Here is a 25,677-nt window from a genome sequence, read left to right on the forward strand (position 1 = left end):
TGTATACACGGGACCTCGGTTTTTCGTATCATCCGAAGGACTAGACAGCTGGCCTTGTCAGGCCCCCCGTCCTGCATCACTGACAAGGGGGAACCACGCCGGGAAATCTGGATGGACTTTCTCGGCCAATGCAGGGATCGAACACCCGACCTCCAGGCTAGCGACCAAGCGCCTTACCCACTTAGCCACGTGGTCCCCTACTCTTAAAAAAAGTAGGGGATATTGAAATGCAAATACCTATGCAGGTTGTGATATGATAGATAGTCATGGACATAGGACATGCTTTGAGCGTATGTTCACAGATGAAGAACTTATCGCCCCTACAGAACCACTGAACTGCATGTGCGCACGCAATAGCGCCATACACGTGGGAGGGGTTCATTGTCAAATTTGACACTTCAAGAAAGGGTTGCTGAAAACTGCCGCTTGCTGGTTTATCCTATCCATGTTTGCTTTCCTATCGGTTCTTGCATAAGATTTACTGTTTAGCGTATCTTTGCTTTGGTGTGTTACGTTTAATTTGATCGGGAGACGTGTTCGTCGACGTCAACGTCAACTGACAACACTGCAAGAATTGGCCGTGGCACTGCAAGAGGAGTGGGTCAGATTGCCCCAAATCGTAATTGGACGGTTGATTGGGTGCATGACACGACGAATTGCTGAATGTCCGAGGATTGGTGGAACAATTATTCAGACAAAAATCCAAAAGGTCCATTTTCACTTTTGACAGCGTATCTCTTTGCGAGTAAAATGGGGCCATCAGATAAGCCGCCCATATGAACTGTTTATGTTCATGTATAGGCGATTGGCAGTACATTTCCGGAGTTTTGTATTCTTTCTGAATATCCCCTACTCTTTTTGAAGAGCATATTAGAGAAGTGTATCCCAGACAAGTGGGAAAAAAGCTTGGAGGTTCAAGGCAAAGTTACACGCATGTGTTAAACCAAAATTGATGCGTCGAAACATTTGGTGGAATTGGGTAAACCATGTGGTCGGTGGAAGCATTGGTACTTACGTGTGTGTGTGGGCGGGTCTGAGTGGGTGGAAGCATTATTATGTCTCGCGATGTTGACCATAATAAGGCGACAACTCGACATCACAACATTTTACCTCCGACAATGCGGTATTTTCGCGCGACATCGGGTGAAAATGTTGTATTATCGGGTTAAAATGTCGTGATGTCGGGTTGACATGATACCAATCTTCGGGTATATTTATAGTCTATAGTTGTTCATCCAGTGTCCTGGCTACATGAGACATCATGACATCAGTCACCATAGCATTAATATTCTATAGTTGTACGTCCAGTGTCCCGGGATACTAATTCCGTTTTGGCATCTTCCCTTAATGATGGAATCAATCTGTTCTTATCTCCAAATCTCATATTTTTAAAACTTGGGAAATTCGCTAAGCGATATTGTGTCATATTCCTGCAGCAGTGGTTGAGGGATTATCAGCTAACTAATGCCAGGTTCTCACCGTCGTGCGATCCGTTACGATGGGGGTTGTCGGTTGCGTTCACGATCTGCTACGAGTAGATACGTTCGTACACGTTTCGATACGATCAACACGATTGCTACGACTGACTTCAATATATGATAAGACCTGATAGGATCCCCACGATTACCCCGCTATTAAAACCACGATTTCAATCATATACTAGAAACCTAGCATTACCATTGTTATATCATGCTTACCCCTGGGTCCGGTTTCTACATCGACTTAGAGGTGGGCTAAAATCGAAAATGGGCCTTTTCTAGCAACCACAATAGTTCTGCTACTGCAGCTACGGCGTAAGATATACCCAATCCACCACCACCTGCGTTCTTTAGTAGATTTAATTGATGGTTTACTGGTTTGTGCTTGTTGTCACCTTTCTTGGTTTGAAATGAGATCTGGTCATCTTATGCACAGGATCCTTCTGTGACAATTGTTGATAAATTCTCGTAGTTTGCATTCAACGTTTATCAAACACACCCATTCATCTATATGAAGGATGAACAAATATAGTCATTAAAATGTCTTAATATTTTGTTAACTGAAGCTTTGGGTTGCGTCAGAATGTACCTGGAAAGTCAACTATACATGTATATATATATAAAATTCATGTCAACTAGAATCCACACCTCCATATACACACACACACCTTTGATACTCAGCATCCTCATCCTCAGGGGGGTTGGATAGCCGAATGGTTAGCACGTGCGCGCTGTATCATCAGGCCTGTCATTGAGTCAACTGGCGTGGTTTCGAATCCCTGGTTGTACGTGACAAGGAGTAGGGTCGCCTGTCCAACCTCGTGGGTTTTCTCCGGGTCCTCCGGTTTCCTCCCACTGCTAAAGACGCCTACGCACAAGCGAATTATTGAAATAAAATTAAACCATACGTTAGTCCTGAAATGGCCTAGTTTTTGTCGAGTGGACGTTAAACCCCATTTCTTTCTCTCTCTCCTCATCCTCAGGGGCGGATTCAAAAGGGGGGGGGTGTGGGGTCCACCCCACCCCCTCTGCTCAGCTACATAATTTTTTTAAAACAACACTTTTATGAGAAAAGTGTCACGGTCGTGTATTTTATCCTTTATCATCAGGGAGCCACGGTGGCTAGGTGGTTAAGGCGCTGGCTCGCTAGCCTGGAGGTCGGGTGTTCGATCCCTGCAATGCATTGGCCGAGAAAGTTCATCCAGATTGTCCGGCGTGGTTCCCCCTTGTCAGTGGTGCAGGACGGAGGGCCTGACAAGGACAGCTGTCTAGTCCTTCGGATGATACGAAAACCCGAGGTCCCGTGTAAACATTGGAATGCACGTAAAAAATCCCTTGGCAGTTGGAATTCGATATAAGAGTAGGCGATAGTGCCGCTGCCCGGGCAAAATTTCCCTCATAGCACACTGTATGGCGTATGCCCGTCTTCATTAGCCCAGTATAGGAGCAGAACAGTAGGACGTTAAACCCCATTTCATTTCATTTCATTTCTTTATCATCAGATGGTGGGATGGGATGGGCATTCAAAGCGCGATATAATGATATAGACGTGTGATCCAATAAAATTCATTATAAAAATTGACATCAAACAGGGTGTTGGATTTCTCTCTTTAAAAAGCTCAGTGTGTACATATGTCTACTTAATTTGGAGACGATGATGGCATCATGCATTAATCAACTGTCAAATTACCTTAACAAGAACCTAGCAAACCCGCTCCTGCAAAAATTCCTGGATCCGCCCCTGAAACTGGGTGCGTTCCGTTAGAAACCGGGCAAAGTTTATACATATCCATGTAGGCCTACTCATTTGAGGTTTCTTGTCATACACATCCATCGATTTATTCACAAGTTATTTCAGTATTCATATGACAGAAAATATTAATTATGACCCTGATGAGTTTGATGGCAGATTTTTAATTATCCTGACTGAATTATTGTTTAATGGAGGTGTTTTTATTTTGTACTAGACAATGAATAATCCAGCCATCTTGATATCAGCATTAACAGAATATATAATGTCATGACATTTACGTGATGTGGTTCGCTTATTAAGTTTATATTAATTATGTAATATATACTCAAATTAATATAAGTATACTTTCAATCACTGTTTGTTATAAATATCTTTGATCTAGAAACACAAAACTTTTCACACAGTTTCTTATTGATGTATTTGATACATTAAAACAACAACAGTTTTATAAAGGGCTATATTTTAGTTAAAATAAGGCGAACAACTTTGATTGAATTCTTAACTTATGCCTGAGAATGTTTTGTGAACTGGGAGCCAGAGCTATATGGCGTTTATAAACTGAACGATATCGCTGAAATAAAGGAGATTATCTCCAGAAAACAGTTTCATTCCACCTATTGGTACGTCTTTAAACCATTCCAGCAAATGTTTATCATCGCAAAAAGAGACAGATGGGGTTTAACGTCCATACGACACAAACTAGGTCATTTAGGGACGAACATATGGTTCAATTTTATTTCAGTAATTCGCTTGCGCGTAGGGGTCTGTAGCAGTGGGAGAAAACCGGAGGACCCGGAGAAAACCCACGAGGTTGGACAGGCCACAATCCACAAAGTCATATTATTAGGCCTATAGTTATGGGGTGTGGGTAGATGTTTATACTAGTCGTACATATAAAAAAATGTTTTTATTTATTTGAATTAATTATGCTTCTATTATTATTAAACATAAATAACAGTATAATTATAGATCCTAAACCCACGAGGTTGGACAGGCGACCTTACTCCTTGTCACGTACAACTGGGGAATCGAATTAAACATAAATATCTGTATAATTATAGATAATAACAGAAATAATATCTTGTCAAGAGAAGAATGTGAAACAGGAAATGTTCATCTTTTCTGGCGGATTTCCTCATGCCCTTGATTTTACTGGCGAAAATATTTATATTATTGTCACAGAGTTAAGTTTAATTTTAAATTAGTGAAAAGTTTAGAAGATTTCCAAATATTTATAAATAATTACGTTAGACCCACGGGAAACTTTTAAATTCACCGATCCATTTAAATGTTTCGAGTGTGGGTATATCCGGTAATAAGTATTTGATTGACCATTAATAAGCAATGGAATCGCCATTATCTGTTTAAACACGTGCATCAAATAACACGCATGTTTATTTCTTCTGGCCGGAGGGGGGACACATTTTCTGTATTCTTTGAGAATCGACAACACATTTAACTAATTTTTATACACAGGCCAATAATTCCTTTCAAGCTCAGTTTTATGTATATATAGTAAGAAAAGCAACCCAATTGCCTAGAACTCTGTCCCGGCGTTACCAAAGGTATAATAATAACGCAACGTAACATAATAGGTCGCGGTTCACCACGTGACTGAAGCACGCGCGCTGCCAATTGTCTGAAAGTTCTGTAACTTGCCGAAGCGGGGTGTCTGTCAGCCGCCTGCCTTTTTACTATTGAATTAAGGAATAGCGGCGACAATTCTACAAATTATTTACATCTAAAATGGATTTAACAGTCAGTCTCAAGACCTTGTTATGTATTTTGTGCAGTTTTTCCTGCTTAGTGACAACTTTGGGTAAGTCTTGTTTTAGGCTTTTTAGAAAGAGAATTATCTCCGATACAAACGCATAGTGACAGGAGAAATAACCGTTTGAAACAAGGGTTATACTTGCAAGCATGATACACAACGAAAACATGTACACGAAAACTAACATTATATTATCAGATTTCAGACACGGCATCATAGTTGCTCAATGCAACTGTTGTTTCTGTGTAATATGTAGTACAAAATATAATCTTATTTCAATTTTTTTCTTGTGAAACTCTAGTTGTCTAGGAATGAACCGTGGCTTGTGAGATATCAAATGAACTGGAATTTCTGAAGAATTTCCATATCTCCCAAATACAATGACATTATTGTACTAAAAAATAGTTCAGAGTACAGAAAGGCCTATGTTAAATTTTTAGATACATTCCAAAATGGTGAATTTGAAGAAAAATTCCTTGGTTTGCCTAAAGTGGGATAAATATTGGGTAAGGAAGGCTCAAAATGTTTTAAAAAAGAGGAAAAAATCAGGAAGGGTAGATCCAGGTGATTCATTGGCACATGTTATAAAGTCACGATTGGTGTAACATTATGAAAGGAATCTGTAGAAGTCATGTGGAAGAAACATGTGCTTCAGGGGATATATTACAAGTTGAATTCATGACTATAGTAAATTAATCCTTTGGATCCTACCTACAATAAATCCTTATCTACAAAACATTCTTCTAAGTAATGTCCAGGATCATTTGCAAAAATATCTGGAGCAATATCACCAAACCTTCCTAACCTGTTCAGCTTACAACAACCCCCCCCCCCCCCTCCCAAAAAAAACCCCAACAAAACAAAACAAAAAAAAACTGTTGCCAAGTAATTTGGATGGGACGAAAAATTGAGGTTCATTGGTGTGCATACAAAAGAACACTTGACAGTGCTGTCCATGCAAAATTAATCTCCTCAGCATTGCAAAATTAAAGATACATCATGGTATATTAGATAAAGAGCTGGCAATTCTCACTATAATAGTTAAATCTAGATGATGTAAAGGGAATATGCCGAAAATTTCAATCAAATTGCTTCACTCTAGGTAGAGAAAACCTTATTTTAAAATTTTTGTAGCCTGATTGTCATTGTTAGCGCTATCAGGATAATTAACAGAGTCTTAATTATCTATTTTTGCGTTTAATCTTCATATAACCGCGTTGAACAGCAGCAGTTTGGATAAAGAAAGACCTGCAAATAGACAGATTTACCTCTTCCCTAAAGCATGTTTTAAAAAAAGTTCTATCTCCAAATAACAGAAGTTATTGTCTTTTTTAAATAGAAGAAGCTAACCCTAACCCTTGTTCACTGTCAAAGGGGGACTGATTTTAATTATTTAATTATCCTAATGGCAATCCCCAGGGAACAGTGGCAATAGTAGAATGGAGAGATACAACAATTCACTTAGTGTGATTGTATCATAAGGAGGAAGTTTGTTATTTAATTCCATTTCACCTTAAAGGCTGATTATTGAACTTAATGAGGTCTTCTTAAACACAGTTACCAAATAATAGGAGGCCAATTGGTAGAATAATCCTATCAGTGGCCCTGGTCCAGGAATGTTTTTACAGGGACAACAATTTCAAAAAGGGCTCTATTTTGGTACTTGGATCTGAACAAGACAAACAAACCAACGGTGAGGCTACCTCAATTAGAAGGAAACTTATTGTGTTCCAAAGTTAAGGTATTGACACAATGAAACTATACCCAAAGTTTACCAACTATCCCTTAATTAGAATCAAAGGTGTACGACTCCAAAATCTCGACCAATCAATTTGCTTATTGCTCTGCTTACCCTGAACAGAAAATGTTGATTATCAAACTTAGTCAAGGTATTGACATAATGAATCTATACTCAAGAGTTTCATCATTCTCACCCATTTAGAATCCAAGTTATTGTGTCTCAAAGCATCAACCAATCAAATTGCTTATCTCTGCTTACCCTAAGCAGAAAATGCTCATCTTCCAACTCTATCAAGGCATTCACCTAATAATCACCTTTAAGTCGAAAGTGGATTCCAAATCGTATTGGATCCACCTTTGATGATTGCAACTTTAATAATCTTTGTAAAAAAAACAAAAACCCTTTAATAACTGCTTTGACTTAAACTCACATTACATTTTCAGACGCTCCGACTCAGAATTAATTTGTCTTAAAATTTCTCATTGAGCAACACTGGCAGGAATGTATTAAAGGGACAATAACACTCTTGCTGGGTTGACAACTCCAGAAAATAAAAAATAGCCTTATTCTAAGTACTAGATGTGTTAGTGTCTTACCTGTTGTGTAAATTATCCATTAAATCCTATTTTACTTGTCCAGAGGGTTCAAAAATATTTTTAAATCCAAGCCACATTTGAAAAGCTTTACGTCAGGCTTTTCAAATCATCTAGTTGAATTTTTCCAACTTTTTAAATTAGGTGTGTTAAGATGAAATTTGTATCATCAATTAATTGGAATATTGTAAAATAGTACAATTTGTTGACCAGAATAAAGATTGGGACATATTATTCAGTTACAACAAGAGTGGTATTGAGCCTTTAAACAAAGAAATCTATTGAAATACCTAGGATTAAGAAAAGCGTATATAAAATTAGTAGGAATTGGAATCATATATACATATATAAAATGCAGATGTTTAACTGAACTTTCAACTTCCTTTTTGGTTTCAGTGAGGAAAGTTGGATGTTTATAGGAAAATATGGTTGTATTAAATAACAAATAAAAAGCCAAATGTTTATTTGTAAAACTTTTATATGATTATTTCCATATGTTACAGATGCTGATTTATATTTAGAATTTTATTTTGTTTTTATTAGCAGAAATATGTGTACATACATTACAGGGGATACTAACTTGTGTGGTTGGGTGGCCACATCATAGGGTTTGTCTGGGGTTTAGGGGGGGAGGGGGGCAACCTCCCCAACTGTGAAGTGCTAAATCATTTCATGGCTTTTTTCTTCCATTGTTATGCATTCAATTTAACAAAATCTAATGAAATGGACAGAAATTATGATTAAAATTAGGGCTCCCCCCCACCCCCACATGTTTTCTCAGGGTCCTCTGGTTTTCTCCCACTGCTGAAGACCCCTATGTGCAAGCCATTTATTGAAATAAAATTGAACCATATGTTAGTCCTGAAGTGACCTAGTTTGTGTTAGTGGAGGTTTTAGCTGTATTTACTTTACAAGTGAATGAGAAATGATTGCGTGAACTCTAAGAACAGTATACCCTGCGAGAAGCATGACACCTGGCACTAGTATAATGGACGTGATTCTATGCCCATGGTTCCTTGCCTAGCAAGGGTCAACCTGAAGAACAGACCTTTGTCTTTATTTTCTCTTCAAGTAAAATAAATTGAAATGTTTGTATTTGATCAGCTGTTTATGTTGATCAACTTGTAAAGGTAGAATAAGTTCAATAAGTACATATACTGATAGTCTTATCGCTAAACATCATAAAATAACAACTCATCTAGTAGAAACTGTGTCAGCTTATTAGTCTTACACTCTTATCTTATTATTAGAAAAAAACAAAGTTATTATCCTACACTGGGATATTGAAAACGGCTTCCTCCTTCCCAGGGGTGGGGGTGGGGGGTTGGATGGCTGAATTGTTAGCGCTTATGCATTGTATCATAAGGTCTATCATTGAGTCAAGTGGCGTGGTTTCGATTCCCCGGTTGTATATGACAAGGAGTAGGGTCATCTGTCCAACCTCGTGGGTTTCTTCCGGTTTCCTCTCACTGCTAAAGACCCCTACGTTCAAGAGAATTATTGAAATAGAATTGAACCATGTCAGTCCCAAAATGACCTAGTTTTTGTTGAGTGGACGTTAAACCCCATTTCTCTCTCTCTCTCTGTTATTAGAAAAAACAAAGTTATTATTCTACACTGGGATATTAAAATATACTTCTTCCATCCCTGTGTCATATTGGAGCATATCACATATTAAACTGTTCAAGATATCTTAATGAAACTTTGAACATTCATCAACATGATATATTAGTTGTGTTTTTTGCTGATTAGAAATTTCTCAGATTTGATCATATTTGTAGTTTTGGTATTCAAGGACTGAATCTTCTTGCTATCAATAATAGGAGTTCTCCACAAAACTACCGGTTATGTTATTATAAATTCTTGATCTTTGCTAATCATAAAATATTTATTTTCATAATCATTTCAGGGCCGGCGGAGTGGGGGGGGGGCTAGGGGGGGGGCTTTAGCCACCCCAATAATTTGGCCGCAGGTTATTGCGGCGCCTGGACCCTTGCCTATAAGGACCTAGGATGGAAGCCCCCCCAATCAAGAATTGCTTCCACCGGCCCTGTATTTGAATACTGGATTGTATTTGTGCATGGTTGTATTATATTCATTTATTAGTAGATTTTATATCTGTATCTCATAGGGCCTGGCAAGGACAGATGTCTAGTCATTCGAACGGGACAAAAAACTTAGGTCCCGTGTGTACATTGACTTGCACGTAAAATATCCATTGGTAGTTGGAATTCGATATAAGAGTAAGCCGTAGTGCCGCTGTCCAGACAAAATTTCCCTCATAGCACACTGTATGGCGTATGCCCATCTTCATTAGCCCAGTCAAAGCAGAACAGTAGGACGTGGTACCCCATTTTATTTCATTTCATTTCATTTGATAAAATTGTTTCATGACAAGGTATAGGGTTTATAACCATATGACATTTCCCCTGAGATCACCTGATTCCTCCCACTTCTAATTTAATCAAATTATCAACATAAAAAATATACCATTCGTAATTCCCGAGATGACCCTGCTAGTGTTGAGTGGATGTTAAACCCCCTTTCTCCTACTCTGTTTTATAACATGCAACAATGACAATGAGCTATTATTTATAGTTGTCTGTTCCTGTGGATCATGTGATTTACAATAATTATCAACTGCTTGGTTGGAATCGGTAACCCCATTGATTTATAGATAATTAAATAATATTTCTCTTGGATGGAATCAAGGTAGATATATTCCTGATGGCGCCATAGAGTGTATAGAGTATAACCGTAACTATACTATTAGAAATAATGATATTACCAGTTACACAACTAATAAAACCAAGGATATATAACGTATACCACAGGTTTCCTGGTGATTAACTCTCTTATACCAACAGCATCATTCAATTCTAGTTTAACCTTGGTAAAATAAACCCATCTAATAGGAGATACAGAAATGAAATGGGGTTTAACGTCCTACTGTTCTGCACCGACTGGGCTAATGAAGATGGGCATACGCCATACAGTGTGCTATGAGGGAAATTTTACCCAGGCAGCGGCACTATGGCCTATTCTCTCATATCGAATTCCAACTGCCAAGGAATCTTACATCTACACTAATGTATATACAGGACCTCAGATTTTCATACCATCCGAACGACTAGACAGCTGTTCTTGTCAGACTTCTAATGGGTTGGTGGGGGTGATCAGATGATCGGGGCTTTGACAATAGGATTACCTACACCTGATGTTTTAACAGAAGTTAAAATAGTATTTACACACACACTCACTCTACTCTGCCTATATCTTTAACTTGTTACAACATGGTTAGCCTTTACTCTGCTCTGCCTATATCTTTAACTCTTTACAACATGGTTAGCCTTTAAGATACACCAGGATCAAATGTTATCAGCTCTAGTCAGATATAAATAAAGGTTAATATTGCTACTAGAATTCTCGTACAATTCCTGTAAAATACAGGATTAAATGGAACCAGTGTTTTACCAGATGTTACATCAAGCACCAGGCTTGTTTATTTGGAATATTTCTGTAAAAGATAGGAATATTAAGAGTACATATTCAGACTTATTATTTGATATTATTGTTCTGCCACATTTGTGTTAAATGAGTGACTCTTGTCAAATTGTCATTGATACCTGTTTTCAGTTTTAATAGGCCAAAAATCTGGCCTTAAATAAGTTGATGGTAAATGATAATTTGTTGACAGGGACTTATGACATTTTTTACTGTCCTATGTTTGGGGTTGAATAATTAATGGATTGAGTATTAAGATGTTGAACTATTGGGGGATTGGTTCAACAGTTTTATGTTTCTGCCTATATATATTTCGTGCATGAATATGCTACTCTTGTTCATAATTAAATTGTTGAAGTATCCTGAAAATAATATTAACGACAAAAGCTAAAATTGTTAATGGCCATTGTCCTAATACAAACAAATTGAAATTGAAACTTGTATGTTTTCCATGCGATATTTACTGGATTTGAATACATTTTGTGATGGATGATTTAACGTAAAAATGGATAATCAGGCCTTTGGTTTTTTTATTGTACCGACTTTAGCAATGATCATCGAGGCTAGGCCTAAAATTCAGTCGCTTATATCTCGGTTCAGAGTGGAGCAATTTGACTGAAATTTTCAGCATATTCTCTTTACATTATCTATTTTTTAACTTTTATATCGAGAACTGTCAACTCTTTATCTAATCTGCCATAATGACCCTTTAACTAAAATAATAAGCTTTATTCTGTGACTGGTACGATCAAGTATAAGTTTGAATGGCTGAATTGTTAGCATGCGCGCGCTGTATCATAAAGCCTGTCCAACCTCGTGGGTTTTCTCCAGGTCCTCCGGTTTCCTCCCACTGCTAAAGACCCCTACGCGCAAGCGAATTATGTAAATAAAATTAAACCATATGTTAGTCCTAAAATGATCTAGTTTGTGTTGAGTGGACGTTAAACCCCATCTCTCTCTCTCTCTCTCTCTCTCTCTCTCTCTCTCTCCCTTCAGTAAATCATGTTTTTCTCTTTAAGAATCGTTAGAGTTTAATGTAAAGAACAAAAGTTAGACATATTTGTTATTGTTTACCCAGACACATGTAGATAGAAAATATATTTACATAAAAACACACTGTCTATATTGTGAAAGTCAGATGAATGTTAAAAGTAAAACCCTGTTTGAAGAAATAAAATATATTTCTAAATAAGTTGTATCAGCAACATATGCCTGAGTGATGAACCGTCTAAATGATCATTTTAATTTTGATGGGTTTTTTTGAAGTTGGGAAGGTGTGGGGGGGGGGGGGGGAGGAATTTTACATTTGACAGGGAGGTTTCCATGGTTTTTTTTTAGGGTGGAGGGGACAGAAATTTAAGATCTGTATAGTGCTGTAGTGACAATTCGCGAGTGCTGATTGACATGATGAAGCCCATAAGGGGTTGTATTGGATCAGTTTGAATGGCCTTCCCAAGAATATTTGTAACTACCACTTCCAACCATTATAGGCACTGGACCCCCCAAATTAAAACTAGGCAATTTTTGTTACAGGAAAAAGATTATTGAAATTTAAAATTTTTCGAGATCTTGTGAACAGATACAGGACAGTATAATATTTGGTGGGATTTTCAGCAGGACAGATTCCTTAATGGAATTTTTGATAGTGTTATTCATTTGGGTTTATTAATTCAGACTTTTTCACGGTATAATTTCTTGCAAAGTCCACTGTAATAGTAGCAAAGAGAACATTTTGCACTTAAAGTGAACATTTTAGACTTTGGAAGATATTGAGTTAGAGACTTAGCTACTTTAAATAATATCAAAATGCAGAGAGAGAAATGGGGTTTAACGTCCACTCGACACAAACTAGGTCATTTCGGGACTAACATATGGTTTAATTTTATTTCAATAATTCGCTTGCGCGTAGGGGTCTTTAGCAGTGGGAGGAAACCGGAGGACCCGGAGAAAACCCACGAGGTTGGACATCAAAATGCAGCATTATGCACCGGTAATTTAAGATTTTATCCAACGAAAAATCTAATAATTATATGAAAAATCAGTGCATCAGATCTGCATAATAAATAAACTCTCATCAATTTCTTATATGAAAAGAATTTTATGTATTCCATTTGATATAAAATATATTTAGTAAAGTAAATGATTATAATAAATATTTTGAATACCGTTACTATAACTACTGTGAGTTATAAAAACATATGGTTTTACTATAAGGGGTGGAATAAGTTGAATAACTGATATTATGACTAATACATATTTGTATAACTATACAGTACCTATATATATATACACCCATAATAATACTCACAACCTATTAAGCAGGGGTGTCAAACATTCGGCCCCATCTGGCCCACCAAGGGTTTAAATGTGGCCCAGTGGAACAAATTTACACAAACTGACCTGTCGATAATTATTAGAAACTAGTGGTGGAAACAATCTGATTAAATCACAGATCCTATTTCGTTACGTTTTTTATTGTTCAAAATTTCGTTTAACTTGTCTTTACTACACTAGGATCTGGAAGAGTTGTTATCATTGACGTGTTCTGGATGATGTGAGGGATTAGCCAATGAAACGGGAGAGAGAGAAATGGGGTTTAACGTCCACTCGACACAAACTAGGTCATTTCGGAACTAACATATGGTTTAATTTTTTTATTTCAATAATTCGCTTGCGCGTAGGGGTCTTTATCAGTGGGAGGAAACCGGAGGACCCAGAGAAAACCCACGAGGTTGGACAGGCAACCCTACTCCTTGTCACGTAAAAATAAAAACCATATGTTAATCCCGAAATGACCTAGTTTGTGTTGAGTGGACATTAAACCCTATTTCTCTCTCTCTCCCTCTCTCTGTATGTAATACAACAGAAGGCTGTGTTCAATATTATATCTTGGCAATTCTAGAATTCGGTAAATTTCAAGGATGTTTGTCTTTTAGAATTTTTGTATATCTACGGCCAACTTGATGTAAAATTTTAGTTCATATGGCACCTGAATTGAAATGAGTTTAACACTCCTGCTATAAAAGTTATCTTTGTTTTTTGGAAAATATTTCTCAGTAATATAAATAACATAGGTTTTGAGAATGCACAATTACAGATACAATATGTAAGATTTAGATAAAGAACTGACCATTCTTGCTATAACAGCTCAAAAATAGATCATGTAAAATGAAAATACATTGAAAATTTCATTCAAATTACTTCATTCTGAGCCAAGTTATCACTGTTTGTAGTTTTGACAAGATGTGTGCATTGTGGTAACCAGCTCACTGGTATATTTGAGACTTAGCCTCGCTTTCCCATTTTTAAATTAAATTTTTAAATGGTGAAGCATTCTAATCTAGTTAAAATCTTGAATATCCGATGCCATCAGAGAGTTGATTGTGGTCTTGTTTTGTTAATAAATGTCAAATTAATAGTTTATATAACATTTCAGGCCTAAAGAAAGACCTGCAATAGGCAGATTAAGCTCTTGTTGTATAATGTATGTTTAAGACAGGCATTCATATTGTTTGGAAATATTATCATCTTGAATATTTAACCTTGTACTTTTGACATTTGAGGTGTTCAACCCATAACTGCTTCAGGGGCTAACACATTTCTATATTTTCTTACATATAAAGTTTAATACATAGATTTGTAGCCTGATATCCGTGGCGATGAGTAATGAAATCAGTGATGATGGCTATATGTACTTTTAAAGGAACAGCATTTTATTTGTTCGTTTGCATTAAATTTGAATATGCCCCCTTTTGAGTGTTTTGGCAAGGACCCCAGTGACATTTTCAGTCAGGGTCCCCATGCAAGTTTAATCCGATCTTGATTATCTTTTTATCCACATCGAACTAGAAGCAAATCAAATTTCAATTACTTCTGATTACATGTGTTCTTTGTTACTGGTGTTGGAATTTCAAAATTTTTCATGTCAGACATTTTGACCGAAAATAAAGGAGCATAACTCTTATCGTTATTTAAGCAGGCAGTTTCAGACCACACACAAAAATCATGTGTTAACAAAATATTCAAATTCGTACGTAATAAAAAATAGGTGCACCTCTGTTTTTTTTTTCATATTTAATTCCCGTGCGGTATTCATATTTATGTCAGTAATATTCCTACAAAATTAAATGTTGTCGTAATATGATAGAATGAAAGCGTGCCGACTACTGTCAACCCATAATTTTTATCAAATTCACACCATTAATATTCCTCCCAAATTACTGTATTTTTGGGGGTATAAGTCGACACTTTTTTCGGGTTGATTGGTAGATATGCACTCAGTACACTATATTAATTTTGGAATTTTGAATATTGTTCACAATGTCTTGATGTCCGATTGAGAAAATTCCTGATTGGACATTTTAGGACGTTTGAAAAATAGCGTCGGTCATGTCCCGAAACATATGGCCGAATCCCATCACTGGTTGTTACTCTTGGTCAGTTTTAGTGTCTTGTGAATGATCATGTTTTGTTGACTGCCAACCTATCTTTATGTTATTTTGCATGAAGTTTTTTTGAGTTGATATGACCTGCCGGCAATATGTACTATTATTTAATACACTAACCCCTCCCTTATATCAATACACTAACCCCTCCCTTATATCAATAACTAGAAAATATTGTAAGAACTTACATGGTGCTAGATAGGTCACTAATGGCGCCTACTTGTTGCTTTTATAGTAATCACCTTTATTTACTTGATGTACTATATTTATAACCAAACCCTTTTCTTAGCCTCACTTCTTTATTCAGCAGATTTCTTAAAACATTATGGTACGAACACCACTAATACTTGTCTCAGATAGTCCAATGAAAACTTGAAAGGGAGAGGGAGAAATGGGGTTTAACGTTGACTTGAAATAAACTAGGTCATTTTGAGACTAACATATGGTTCAAATTTATTTCAATAATTCGCTTGTGCGTAGAGGTCTTTAGCCGTTGGAGGAAACCGGAGGACCCAGAGAAAATCCACAAGGTTGGATTCAGCCTTTTCAAGAAAGTTATTTTTGAAAACAAATTCTGTCTAGGGTTGGGTGCATAGACCATGGAGAAAATAGATTCTGGTGCATAGTCCCTGAAGAAAATAGATTCTCTATTGTAGATGTCGATTAGGTGCCATGGATCAAAACATGGCTCCAAGATTCTGTTCATGGTCCAATGGCAACCTATCCTATACCCCACCCACCCTTCTATGACACTTTGAGATATTAGGTTCATATAGGGAGCCACGGTGGCTCAGTGGGTAAGATGCTGGCTCAGTCTGGAGGTCGCGTGTTTGATACCTGCATTGGATGTGAAAGTTCATTGGGATTTTCTCAACGTGGTTTCCCCTTTTCACGCACGTAAAAGATCCCTTGGCAGTTGGAATTCGATAGTGCCTCTGCCTGGAAATGAAATGGGGTTTAACGTCCTACTCTTCTGCACCTAACCTGGGCTAATTGAAGACGGGCATACGCCATACAGTGTGCTATGAGGGAAATTTTGCCCGGGCAGCGGCGCTACGGCCTACTCTTATATCGAATTCCAACTGCCAAGGGATCTTTTACGTGCACGCCAATGTGTACACGGGACCTCGGTTTTTCGTCCCATCTGAACGACTAGGCAGCTGTCCTTTCCAGGCCCTCCGTTCTGCATCACTGACAAGGGGAAACCACGCCGGAAAATCGAGATGAACTTTCTCGGCCAATGCAGGGATCGAACACCCGACCTCCAGGCTAGCGAGCCAGCGCCTTACCCACTTAGCCACGTGATCCCCGCCTCTGCCTGGAGAAAATTTCCCTCATAGCACACTGTATGGCATATGCGTGTCTTCATTAGCCCAGTGGGAACAGAACAGTAGGACGTTAAACCCCATTTCATGTTCGTATAGACCAAGTTTTTGCCACACATGATGGTCCAATAATATCTTACATTGTCAATATTCAGATGATAGCCAAGATTAAGTCTCTAGGTCAGACAGAATATGTACAAACATTAGCATAAGTCAAGTCATCAATTCACTAATCACTGGATTATAAAAACAGCCATCGCATGTATTATGTGATATGATACTGTTATATTTATTTATAGAACAGATAAAACCAATCATATGAATAGAAAATACTTAGAATGTCTGAAGATCAAAGTTTATGAATAAATTCAAGGAAGGTTACAGATTACAGTTTGTCTGGAAAGAAACGAGGTGTTTTGTAGTGGTAGATTTGATCATGATAGTACCACTTTCCGCTATCACTTTTTTCCCTGTCAGACATGCTCAGTAACTGACTTATTCAACAAATATATTGCTGTGTTGGTGTACTGAATTACGTGACTGTTTTCTGAGTGAAAATACCCAACCTCATTAAAACACAAATCCTGTTTGGTTTCGTTTTTTTTATAGTTTAAAATTTCGTTTTACATGTCTTTGCTACATTAGGATCTGGATGAGTTGTTATATAACCCACGTTCTGGATGATGTGAGGGATTAGCAAATGAAACGGTCCGTTATGGCGATTTTGTGGCATGAGGTGCACAGAACTGTGGGTAACCCACTAAAGAACATAAACGCTGATTGGTTAATCAAATGTCTGACGTCATAGGGTCATAAGCCGCTCGTATAACCCTTGACGTGACCTCCTACTACAACCAGTCGGATCTTCATGTAGAAGAGGCCATCGAAAGCACAAAAAAATGAAAAACGATACGAAATATAGATCTGTATTTTAATCAGATTGGAAAATTCCCTTTAATATCAATTTAACTATAGGCCCCTATTTTACATCTAGCTTGTATCATACTGCATGCTTAAAAACCGGTCCCTCTAATGTGAAATCTAAAATAGGGAATGATCGTTTTTAAGTACACACATGTAAAATTACTGAGATTTTAAGGAAGTTTAGAACAAGTAAAAGTGTAGAGCGTATACCGACCACCCTATATCAAGATACATGACAGGACATTAAAGGGTGTGAATCTCTAACTCAATATTATCTACAGACAGTTTTATGTACAGTCATAGTAGATTATTGACCCAAATTCGTCCATTTTAGGTTCCAAAGAATAGGGGGTTGGGGGGGAGTTGTGGATGGCCGAATGGTTAGCACATGCGTGTTGTATCATAAGGTCTGTCATTGAGTCAACTGGCGTGGTTTCGATTCCCTTGTTGTACTTGACAAGGAGTAGGGTCGCCTGTCCAACCTCATGGGTTTTCTCTGGGTCCTCTGGTCTCCTCCCGCTGCGAATTATTGAAGCAAAATTGCACCATATGTTCGTCCCAATTGACCTAGTTTGTGTGTCCCCTCTCTCTCTCTCTCTCTCTCTCACTCTCTCTCTCTCTCTCTCTCTCTCACTCTCTCTCTCTCTCTCTCTCAAGAATACAGATTTAAGCTCCTTTGAGCAAACTTTCCCCACCTAGCAAATCTCTTTGCACTTACCTAACGACAGGCATGTTGGGGTCATCACTTGCTCAGGGAAGTGGTTTGTATAATGTTTTGGCCATTGGTTGGTGCTAATAGGACAAAAACCAATGGACGAAACATCCTTGGTCCAAGTGTCGGTCTATCAGGAAATCAACCTCTAAGCAACACCAGGTGGCATCAAGGTGTAGAAATAAGAAACACTATTGAAACATAATTATTTGTAGTAGGATGCACAACCTTTTACTTTTAATTTTTAAATAATTATAATAGGAAATATAGGAGATTTACAGAGGAGAAAAACCCAGCATGTTTAAAGTTTGTCTGACTGTTTAAGCTTAAACTGGTGATGTGTTTTAAATTTGTTGTATAAATAGTTGAATTGTTGAATCAGTTGTTTTGAGTCAAGTCTCTATGTTTTTATTTACATATAAAACAACATGTCAATCTGTCATGTAGGTTTACAGTGACACATTTATAAATATTACTTTATTTTGTCTTTCATTGACATTTCAAACAAACAATTTCTCCTTTTGAATCTGTGATGGGTCAAGATGAACACATTATTTCTTTTAATTTAAACTTGTTTGTCAGATGTATGGCGAATGAAATATAAAAGTAAAATAAAATTGTTTTAGATCAGAAAACACACTAGGTATCAGGTGTTACAAAAAGTACATGCCTTGTACATGACACAGGTTACTAATAGAGCAATGAATTTTATTTAAAGAGGTATTATGGAAGATTAGATAAAGAGCTGACAGTTCTCACTATAATAGCTAAAAACTAAATAATGTAAAGGGAATATGCTGAAAATTTCAGTCCAAGTGCTCCACTAAACCAAATTTTAGGCTAGATAACGTAAATAGAATATGCTGAAAATTTCAAATTGCTGCACTCTGAACCAAGATATTAGCGTTTGAATTTTAGGCCTAGCCTCGACCATCAGTTGGTATATGAAATGTTAGTGAAATGGGATGATTGTTTAGTCCTTGATTTCAGAAACTGATGGTACTGGGCTATAGTAGATAAGCTAGTGGCAGAGGCCATCAATATTTTTCAGTGACAAAAGAACAAAAATGTCAGATATGTACAGAAGTTACAAGAGAACATGAGAAGGGTGGGATAGGCTATCACAATTATACAAATTTTGTCTGTTGGCAAGTTAATTAGTGTATATTTTACAAGTGGTTGTCTTCAGGGCAGATAGTTAGCACCATGTGTATTTATAGTATAAACAGACCACCTTTAAATATAGATCATCTGGTCAAACATAGGTCTCATTTATACCATTATCTGTTTTAATATTGTCAGAGGGTATACCAGCACCAACTTAAAGATATATTCCTTTTATATCTCAGACTTTAATTATGTTACTATTTATTCAAGAATGTTGTCACTATTATCAAATTAGAGAGAGAGAGAGAGAGAGGGAGGCCTGTACCATTACAGTCCCAGGACTCAGTCAATGCTTACAGCTGCCCCCCCCCCCCCACGGATCCATTCTCTTGATTTGTTGTTTATTGTTTGCAATGTCTATATTCTGTCTTGTACACAGGTTTATCTTGAAGATTTGTGTTTTGTGTAGTCATCCTGTACTTAATAATAGTGTTATAGCCACCAGGTGTTGTAATTAGACTAAGCCTTCAGTGTTTAAACAAATATCTCCTCACTGAGCTGTTGTGCTCATATATCTTTCATTGCCTGGCAAACTATCTTTGATAAAGAATATTGAATGATTTGGGTTTGATGATATAGATAAGATTTCCCTTTCTTTTTGGGGATAGATTATTTAATGATATAGATAGATAAGATAGATATTTTAATGTTTTTATATATGTTTTTCAGCCCAAGAATTTGAATCCGAATCCCAGGATTTAAGAGTTATGAGAGGTCACAATGTCACAATGAACTGTCGAGTTAGGAATTTAGGTGAGTTAATTTACATTTTGATGTTAGTAAAATTTATCGGTATGTTTTCATATAGTGAGATTCTCAAACTGTTTCCCCTTAACTTAAGGAAGCAATGATCAACTTTCTGGTTGCTAGGGTTGCAATCTAGAATCCAATATGTAGAAATACCCCATGAGCAAGGATTTCTGAATAAATTAGGGATTAAATTATTTTCTGGTTAATTTGCCTTCTATCCACAATATGCATAGTCCTGCCATTTGCAAAAACCTCTGCAGCACAATTTACCTGTGAAATAATGCATTATGTTGAGTAGATGCTAAAATTCTACATATCTCTCGACTTTCTGGGGAGTCATGGTGGCTAAGTGGGCAAGACGCTGCCTCGCTAGCCTGGAGGTTGCATGTTTGATCCCTGGATTTTCCAGCGTGTTTTCCCTGACAAGGACAAGTGTCTAGTCATTCTGATGGGATGAAAAACCAAGGTCCTGTGTATAAATTGGTGTGCACAGAAAAGATCTCTTGGCAATTGGAATTTGATATAAGAGTAGGCCATAGTGCCGTTGCCCAGACAAAATTTCCCTCGAGTCATAATTGTGTGATCAACTGTGTATGATGTCCTTGGTGGATGCAATGATCTTAGCACGCTGTATGGCGTATGCCCGTCTTCATTAGCCCAGCCAGAGCAGAACAGTAGGACATTAAACCCCATTTCATTTCTGGACTGTGTTTAATAATGAAATATATTTTTATTTTATCTAGGTGCATACAATGTGTTTTGGTTAAAAGATACAACAGTATTATCGTTAAATCATCTTATAATGACAAGTAACGCAAGGTTTTCAATCATTGGACGATATAATTTACAGATTATTAACTTACAAGATGAAGATGAAGGAAAATATCAGTGTCAAATCAGTGTATCACCTCCTAAAGTACAGTTTAATTACCTTATGGTTACAGGTAAGAAAAACTTAGACCATAATTAATTTTATTTCTTCAAGGTCAATAGAGAGAGAGAGAGAGAGAGAGAGAGAGAGAGAGAGAGAGAGAGAGAGAGAGAGAGAGAGAGAGGGAGGGAGAGAGAGAGAGAAATGGGGTTTAACGTGACAAGAAGTAGGGTCGCCTGTCCAACCTTGCGGGTTTCCTCCGGTTCCTCCAGTTTCCTCCCACTGCTAAAGACCCTTAGGTGCAAGTGAATTACTGAAATAAGATTGAACCATATGTTAGTCCCAAAATGACCTAGTTTGTGTCGATTGAATGTGAAACCCCATGAGGTTGGACAGATGACCCTACTCCTTGTGACGTACAACCAGAGAATCGAAACCATGCCAGTTGACTCAATGACAGACCTAATAATACAATGTGCATGCACTAGAAACATGTGTTATTGTAAAGATTTAGATATAAAGTATAATTGATAAGTTAAAAGTTTGATTAGGAAGAGGTAGATTGATAGGATAAAATGTGACTGAGAAAATATGAATAAAATGTGATGGAAGGGATGTTGAGAAGGTATTCCTGGTGAAATATGGATTGTGTGTGATTGGATAAATTTGAATAAAATGTGGTCATGGAGAATTGATTAAAGTCTGATTTTTAAGATTTGGTAAAGTCTGATCTTTAACATTTTGATAAAGTTTACATTTTATATATGGATAAATTGTGATTTGAGAGAATGGTATATATTTTGCCAGGTGAGGATATAATCAAGGTATGGCTGATGGAATACTGTGCACTGGATAACGTTTGTTTGGATAAATTCGAAACTTGGAAACACCCCAAAATGTGTGAATAAAATCGATTCAGGAAACTTTTTATGAGAACAGAACTAGAGCGAATTAATTATATATTCATAAACACCATTGATTCCATCAATTAATTATATATTCATAAACACCATTGATTCCATCAATTAATTAGTAAAATAATGATATATGATGCATGTTTAAAATATGATTCAGTAGGTATAGAATTACATTAATAATGGCAAAACGTAAATGAAATGGGGTTTAACGTCCTACTGTTCTGTAGTGATTGGGCTAATGAAGACGGGCATACACCATACAGTCTGCTATGAGGAAAATTTTACCCGGGCAGCTGCACTATGGCCTACTCTTATATCGAATTCCAACTGCCATGGGATCTTTTACTTGCACGCCAATATATATACAGGACCTCGTTTTTTATCCCATCCAAATGACTAGACAGCTGTCCTTGTCAGGCCCTCTGTCCTGCACCACTGATAAGGGGAAACCACATCAGAAAATCAGGATGAACTTTCTCGGCCAAAGCAGGAATAGAACACCCAACCTCCAGGCTAGCGAGCCAACATCTTACCCACTTAGCCACCGTGGCTCCCGGGCAAAAAATAGATCTATTGTGAAGATATGATATGGTAACTTTTGTCTTAACATTGGCTTTGTTATAGCATCTGGAATAGATAAATATCATTGTTTGAAAATAGAAGTACTAGTGTGTATACATATTGCCTAAAACTCAGCCAATAGATATAAAATATTTAGCAGATCTTTGAAGTCTGTGCAGATTGCATCGTGTACACATCCACGTCACTCAATAACCCAGGTTTTTAGTGATTACAGATTTACTTCACAGCACGGCAAGTTGGCATACATAGAACTTTCTGTTTGTGTTTTCATGTAAACATTTATTCACCCAACTTCCCATTCAATCTGTTCCTTACATTAAGTAAAACATTTCTACAGCTGTGAATTCACAAAGTGTTTATAGGAGTTTTGGTGTGAGAGATGATATCTTAATATATTTTAGATTTTTTAAAAGGAATTTTCTGGTTAATATTTCATTTCATGGTCGCATAACATATTTTAATAGACTCAACAAAAATTAAATCTAAAGATTTAGTTAGATATATAACAATATTTGAAATAAATTGAATCAGAATGTAGTAGAATTTCAGGCGCGGATCCAGAGGGGGGGTTTGGGGGTTCCCCCCCCCCCCCCCCCCCTGCTCAACTACATAAAATTGTTTGTAAAACAACCTTTTTTATGAGAAAAGTGTCATAATTGTGCTTTATCCTTTATCGTCAGGATGGGCACTCAAAGCGCGTGATAGACATATTATGTGATATCACAATTAATGCTTTGCATCAATAAAATTGAATCACAATGTTATCGTATTAATTCATAATAAAAATTGACGTCAAACAGGATGTTGGATTTCTCTGTTTAAAAAGATCAATGTGTATGTATATACGCTAAAATGACGATAGAGACCATGTATTTCAAGTCGGGGGAGGGGGGGGATACATTTTCTCAGGAACCTGGCAAACCCCCTCCTGCAAAAATTCCTGGATCCGCCCCTGAATTTAGATGGCTATCTGTAATGTAATGAACTCTGTAGGTTTATTATAGTTAAAGCATGACCGAGGTATTATCATTATAGAATACATAAACGTCTGTTGGCTAATCAACATTAATATCCTATTGCATTAGTACATTTATGTCAAAGAATCATGAATGAGATTTTAAGTTTTGATTATAATATTCAGAGAGAGAAAGAGAGAGAGAGTTTAACCTCCACTCAACACAAACTAGGTCATTTTGGGACTAACATATGGTTCAATTTTATTTCAATAATTTGATTGTGCGTAGGGAATCTTTAGCAGTGGGAGGAAATCTGAGGACCCAGAGAAAACCCACAAGGTTAGACAGGCGACCCTACTCCTTGTCACGTACAAATGGGAAATCGAAACCTAACAATAACATGTGGTATGTGTATGCTTTAGTGAAATGTGTCAATGTGAGCATCGTAAATATAGCATTGGGTTAGCGTAAAGATTTCTATGATCTTCTCTGAAGTGTCTCTATTTTTTAACACATGTAAAATAATTTTTTGAAATAAATATCACGGTAAAAATATCAAATTAAGTATACAGTGACCAAACACAACTTCCTTATTATCCCACCCACATGATCGGTTCCTTCCGTCTGGCCTTCTGGGAGCCACAGTGGCTAAGAGGGTAAGACACTATCTCGCTAGCCTGGAGGTCGCGTTTTCGATCCCTGCATTGGCCGGCGTGGTTTCCCCATGGCAGGACGCAGGGCCTGACAAGGACAGCTGTCTAGTCGTTCAGATAGGATGGAAAACCGAGGTCCAGTGTATACATTGGTGTGCACATAAAAGATCCCTTGGCAGTTGGAATTATAGCACACCGTATGGTGTATGTCCATCTCCATTAGCCCAGTCGGAGCAAAACAGTAGGAAGTTAAACCCCATTTCATTTAATCTGTCCTTCCTTCAGTCTTGGTTTATTTCCAGATGATATCCGATAAACCGTTCAAAACATCTTATTATAGTAGTTGTGGCTTTTGCTAATTAGAGATTTCTTGGATTTAATCATTTTTGTGTTTCCATGGAAACAAATTAGTTTTTGGTATACAAGAATTTTGATAACTGAAAGGTCTTGTTTTATCTGTGTGTTAGTCAGAAAATGCCTGCATTTTAACTTCTGTCAATTTTAACATTTAAATGAGTTAAATCGCTAATATTTGGGCCCTAGAATTTGACACAAATGTGTCGCAACGCATATAATAATGTAATATGAATGTATATAAACTGATTTACATTCAATCGTTTCCGTTTTTACTCTAATATCAAATTAGTTATGTTCGGTAAAAAATGTCAGAAGTCTCAATTGAATGGCAATCTCTAGTGTCTGGTTATTCCAGTTTACACCAATAGTATTCATTGCACATGCTCTCCAAATAAGAATATGGTGTCACTGTTTGACATGACTTGTGGAATATGTCCCTTGTTACAAATGGCGGTGAAACGCATTATGGTACACGATTCGTGTACCAATGGTAAAATGTTTATTTTGTCTTAAATATTGGATATCACAACATCAATGTTGATTTAAAGGGCCAATCCCGATAATATTATGGAGAATAAAACTGCCTTATTTTATTTTAAAATCCTCTACCGAAGGGCCGAGCAACTAAATCAACATATGTGATACGTTTTCAAACGACTTAAACCTGTCAGTCTTAATCTGGAAATGGAGACTGGTGTCCCAAGCTGTATTATGCGGTGTCTGGATAAAACCAGACTTTTATTTTATAAAAACAATGTGTAGGTGAAAAAATTTACCTTTCGTTAAAGCACATGGGTCATTTACTGTATAGACCTCTAAAGGAACGGGAATCGATTATCAGGTCACCCAACGAAAAAATTGACTTGAAATCTTAAAAGGGTTACTTGTCCGGATAAGCAGTTTTGACTTTTATTGACAAATAATTCATGTTTTCAATGTTGAAGACTTTGGATGATATTGAGTTAAAGACTTGGCTACTTTAAGACAGTTTATAAAAACAGGTGATATAAACCAACTGTTTGATTTGTGTATTTTATATTTTATAAAACTGCATTTTCCACCAGTATCTTAACACATGTAGTCTGCTAACAACTTCTTCTTTTTAATTGAAATGATTTCTGATCTCTGATACTGGCACTTTGCCTACTTGATGTGATGTTTTATCTTACAACATGAAA

The 25,677-nt window shown here is 37.0% G+C and overlaps 1 protein-coding gene across 2 annotated transcripts in view; it reads left to right on the plus strand.

Annotated features, from left to right (window-relative positions):
* Positions 1–4,885: 4,885 nt before the first annotated feature.
* Positions 4,886–25,677, plus strand: part of LOC126831062 (neural cell adhesion molecule 1-B) — a 40,354-nt gene continuing 19,562 nt past the window's right edge. For both annotated transcript variants that reach the window (XM_050561679.2, XM_056102724.1), the window contains exons 1-3: positions 4,886–5,050; positions 20,083–20,166; positions 20,907–21,107. In XM_050561679.2, the coding sequence (XP_050417636.1) occupies positions 4,978–5,050; positions 20,083–20,166; positions 20,907–21,107 (358 nt within the window). In that variant the 5' untranslated portion in view covers positions 4,886–4,977. The remainder of the gene's footprint in view (positions 5,051–20,082; positions 20,167–20,906; positions 21,108–25,677) is intronic.

Source organism: Patella vulgata, chromosome 8, assembly GCF_932274485.2.
Source record: "Patella vulgata chromosome 8, xgPatVulg1.2, whole genome shotgun sequence".
Taxonomy (NCBI): Eukaryota; Metazoa; Mollusca; class Gastropoda; family Patellidae; genus Patella; species Patella vulgata.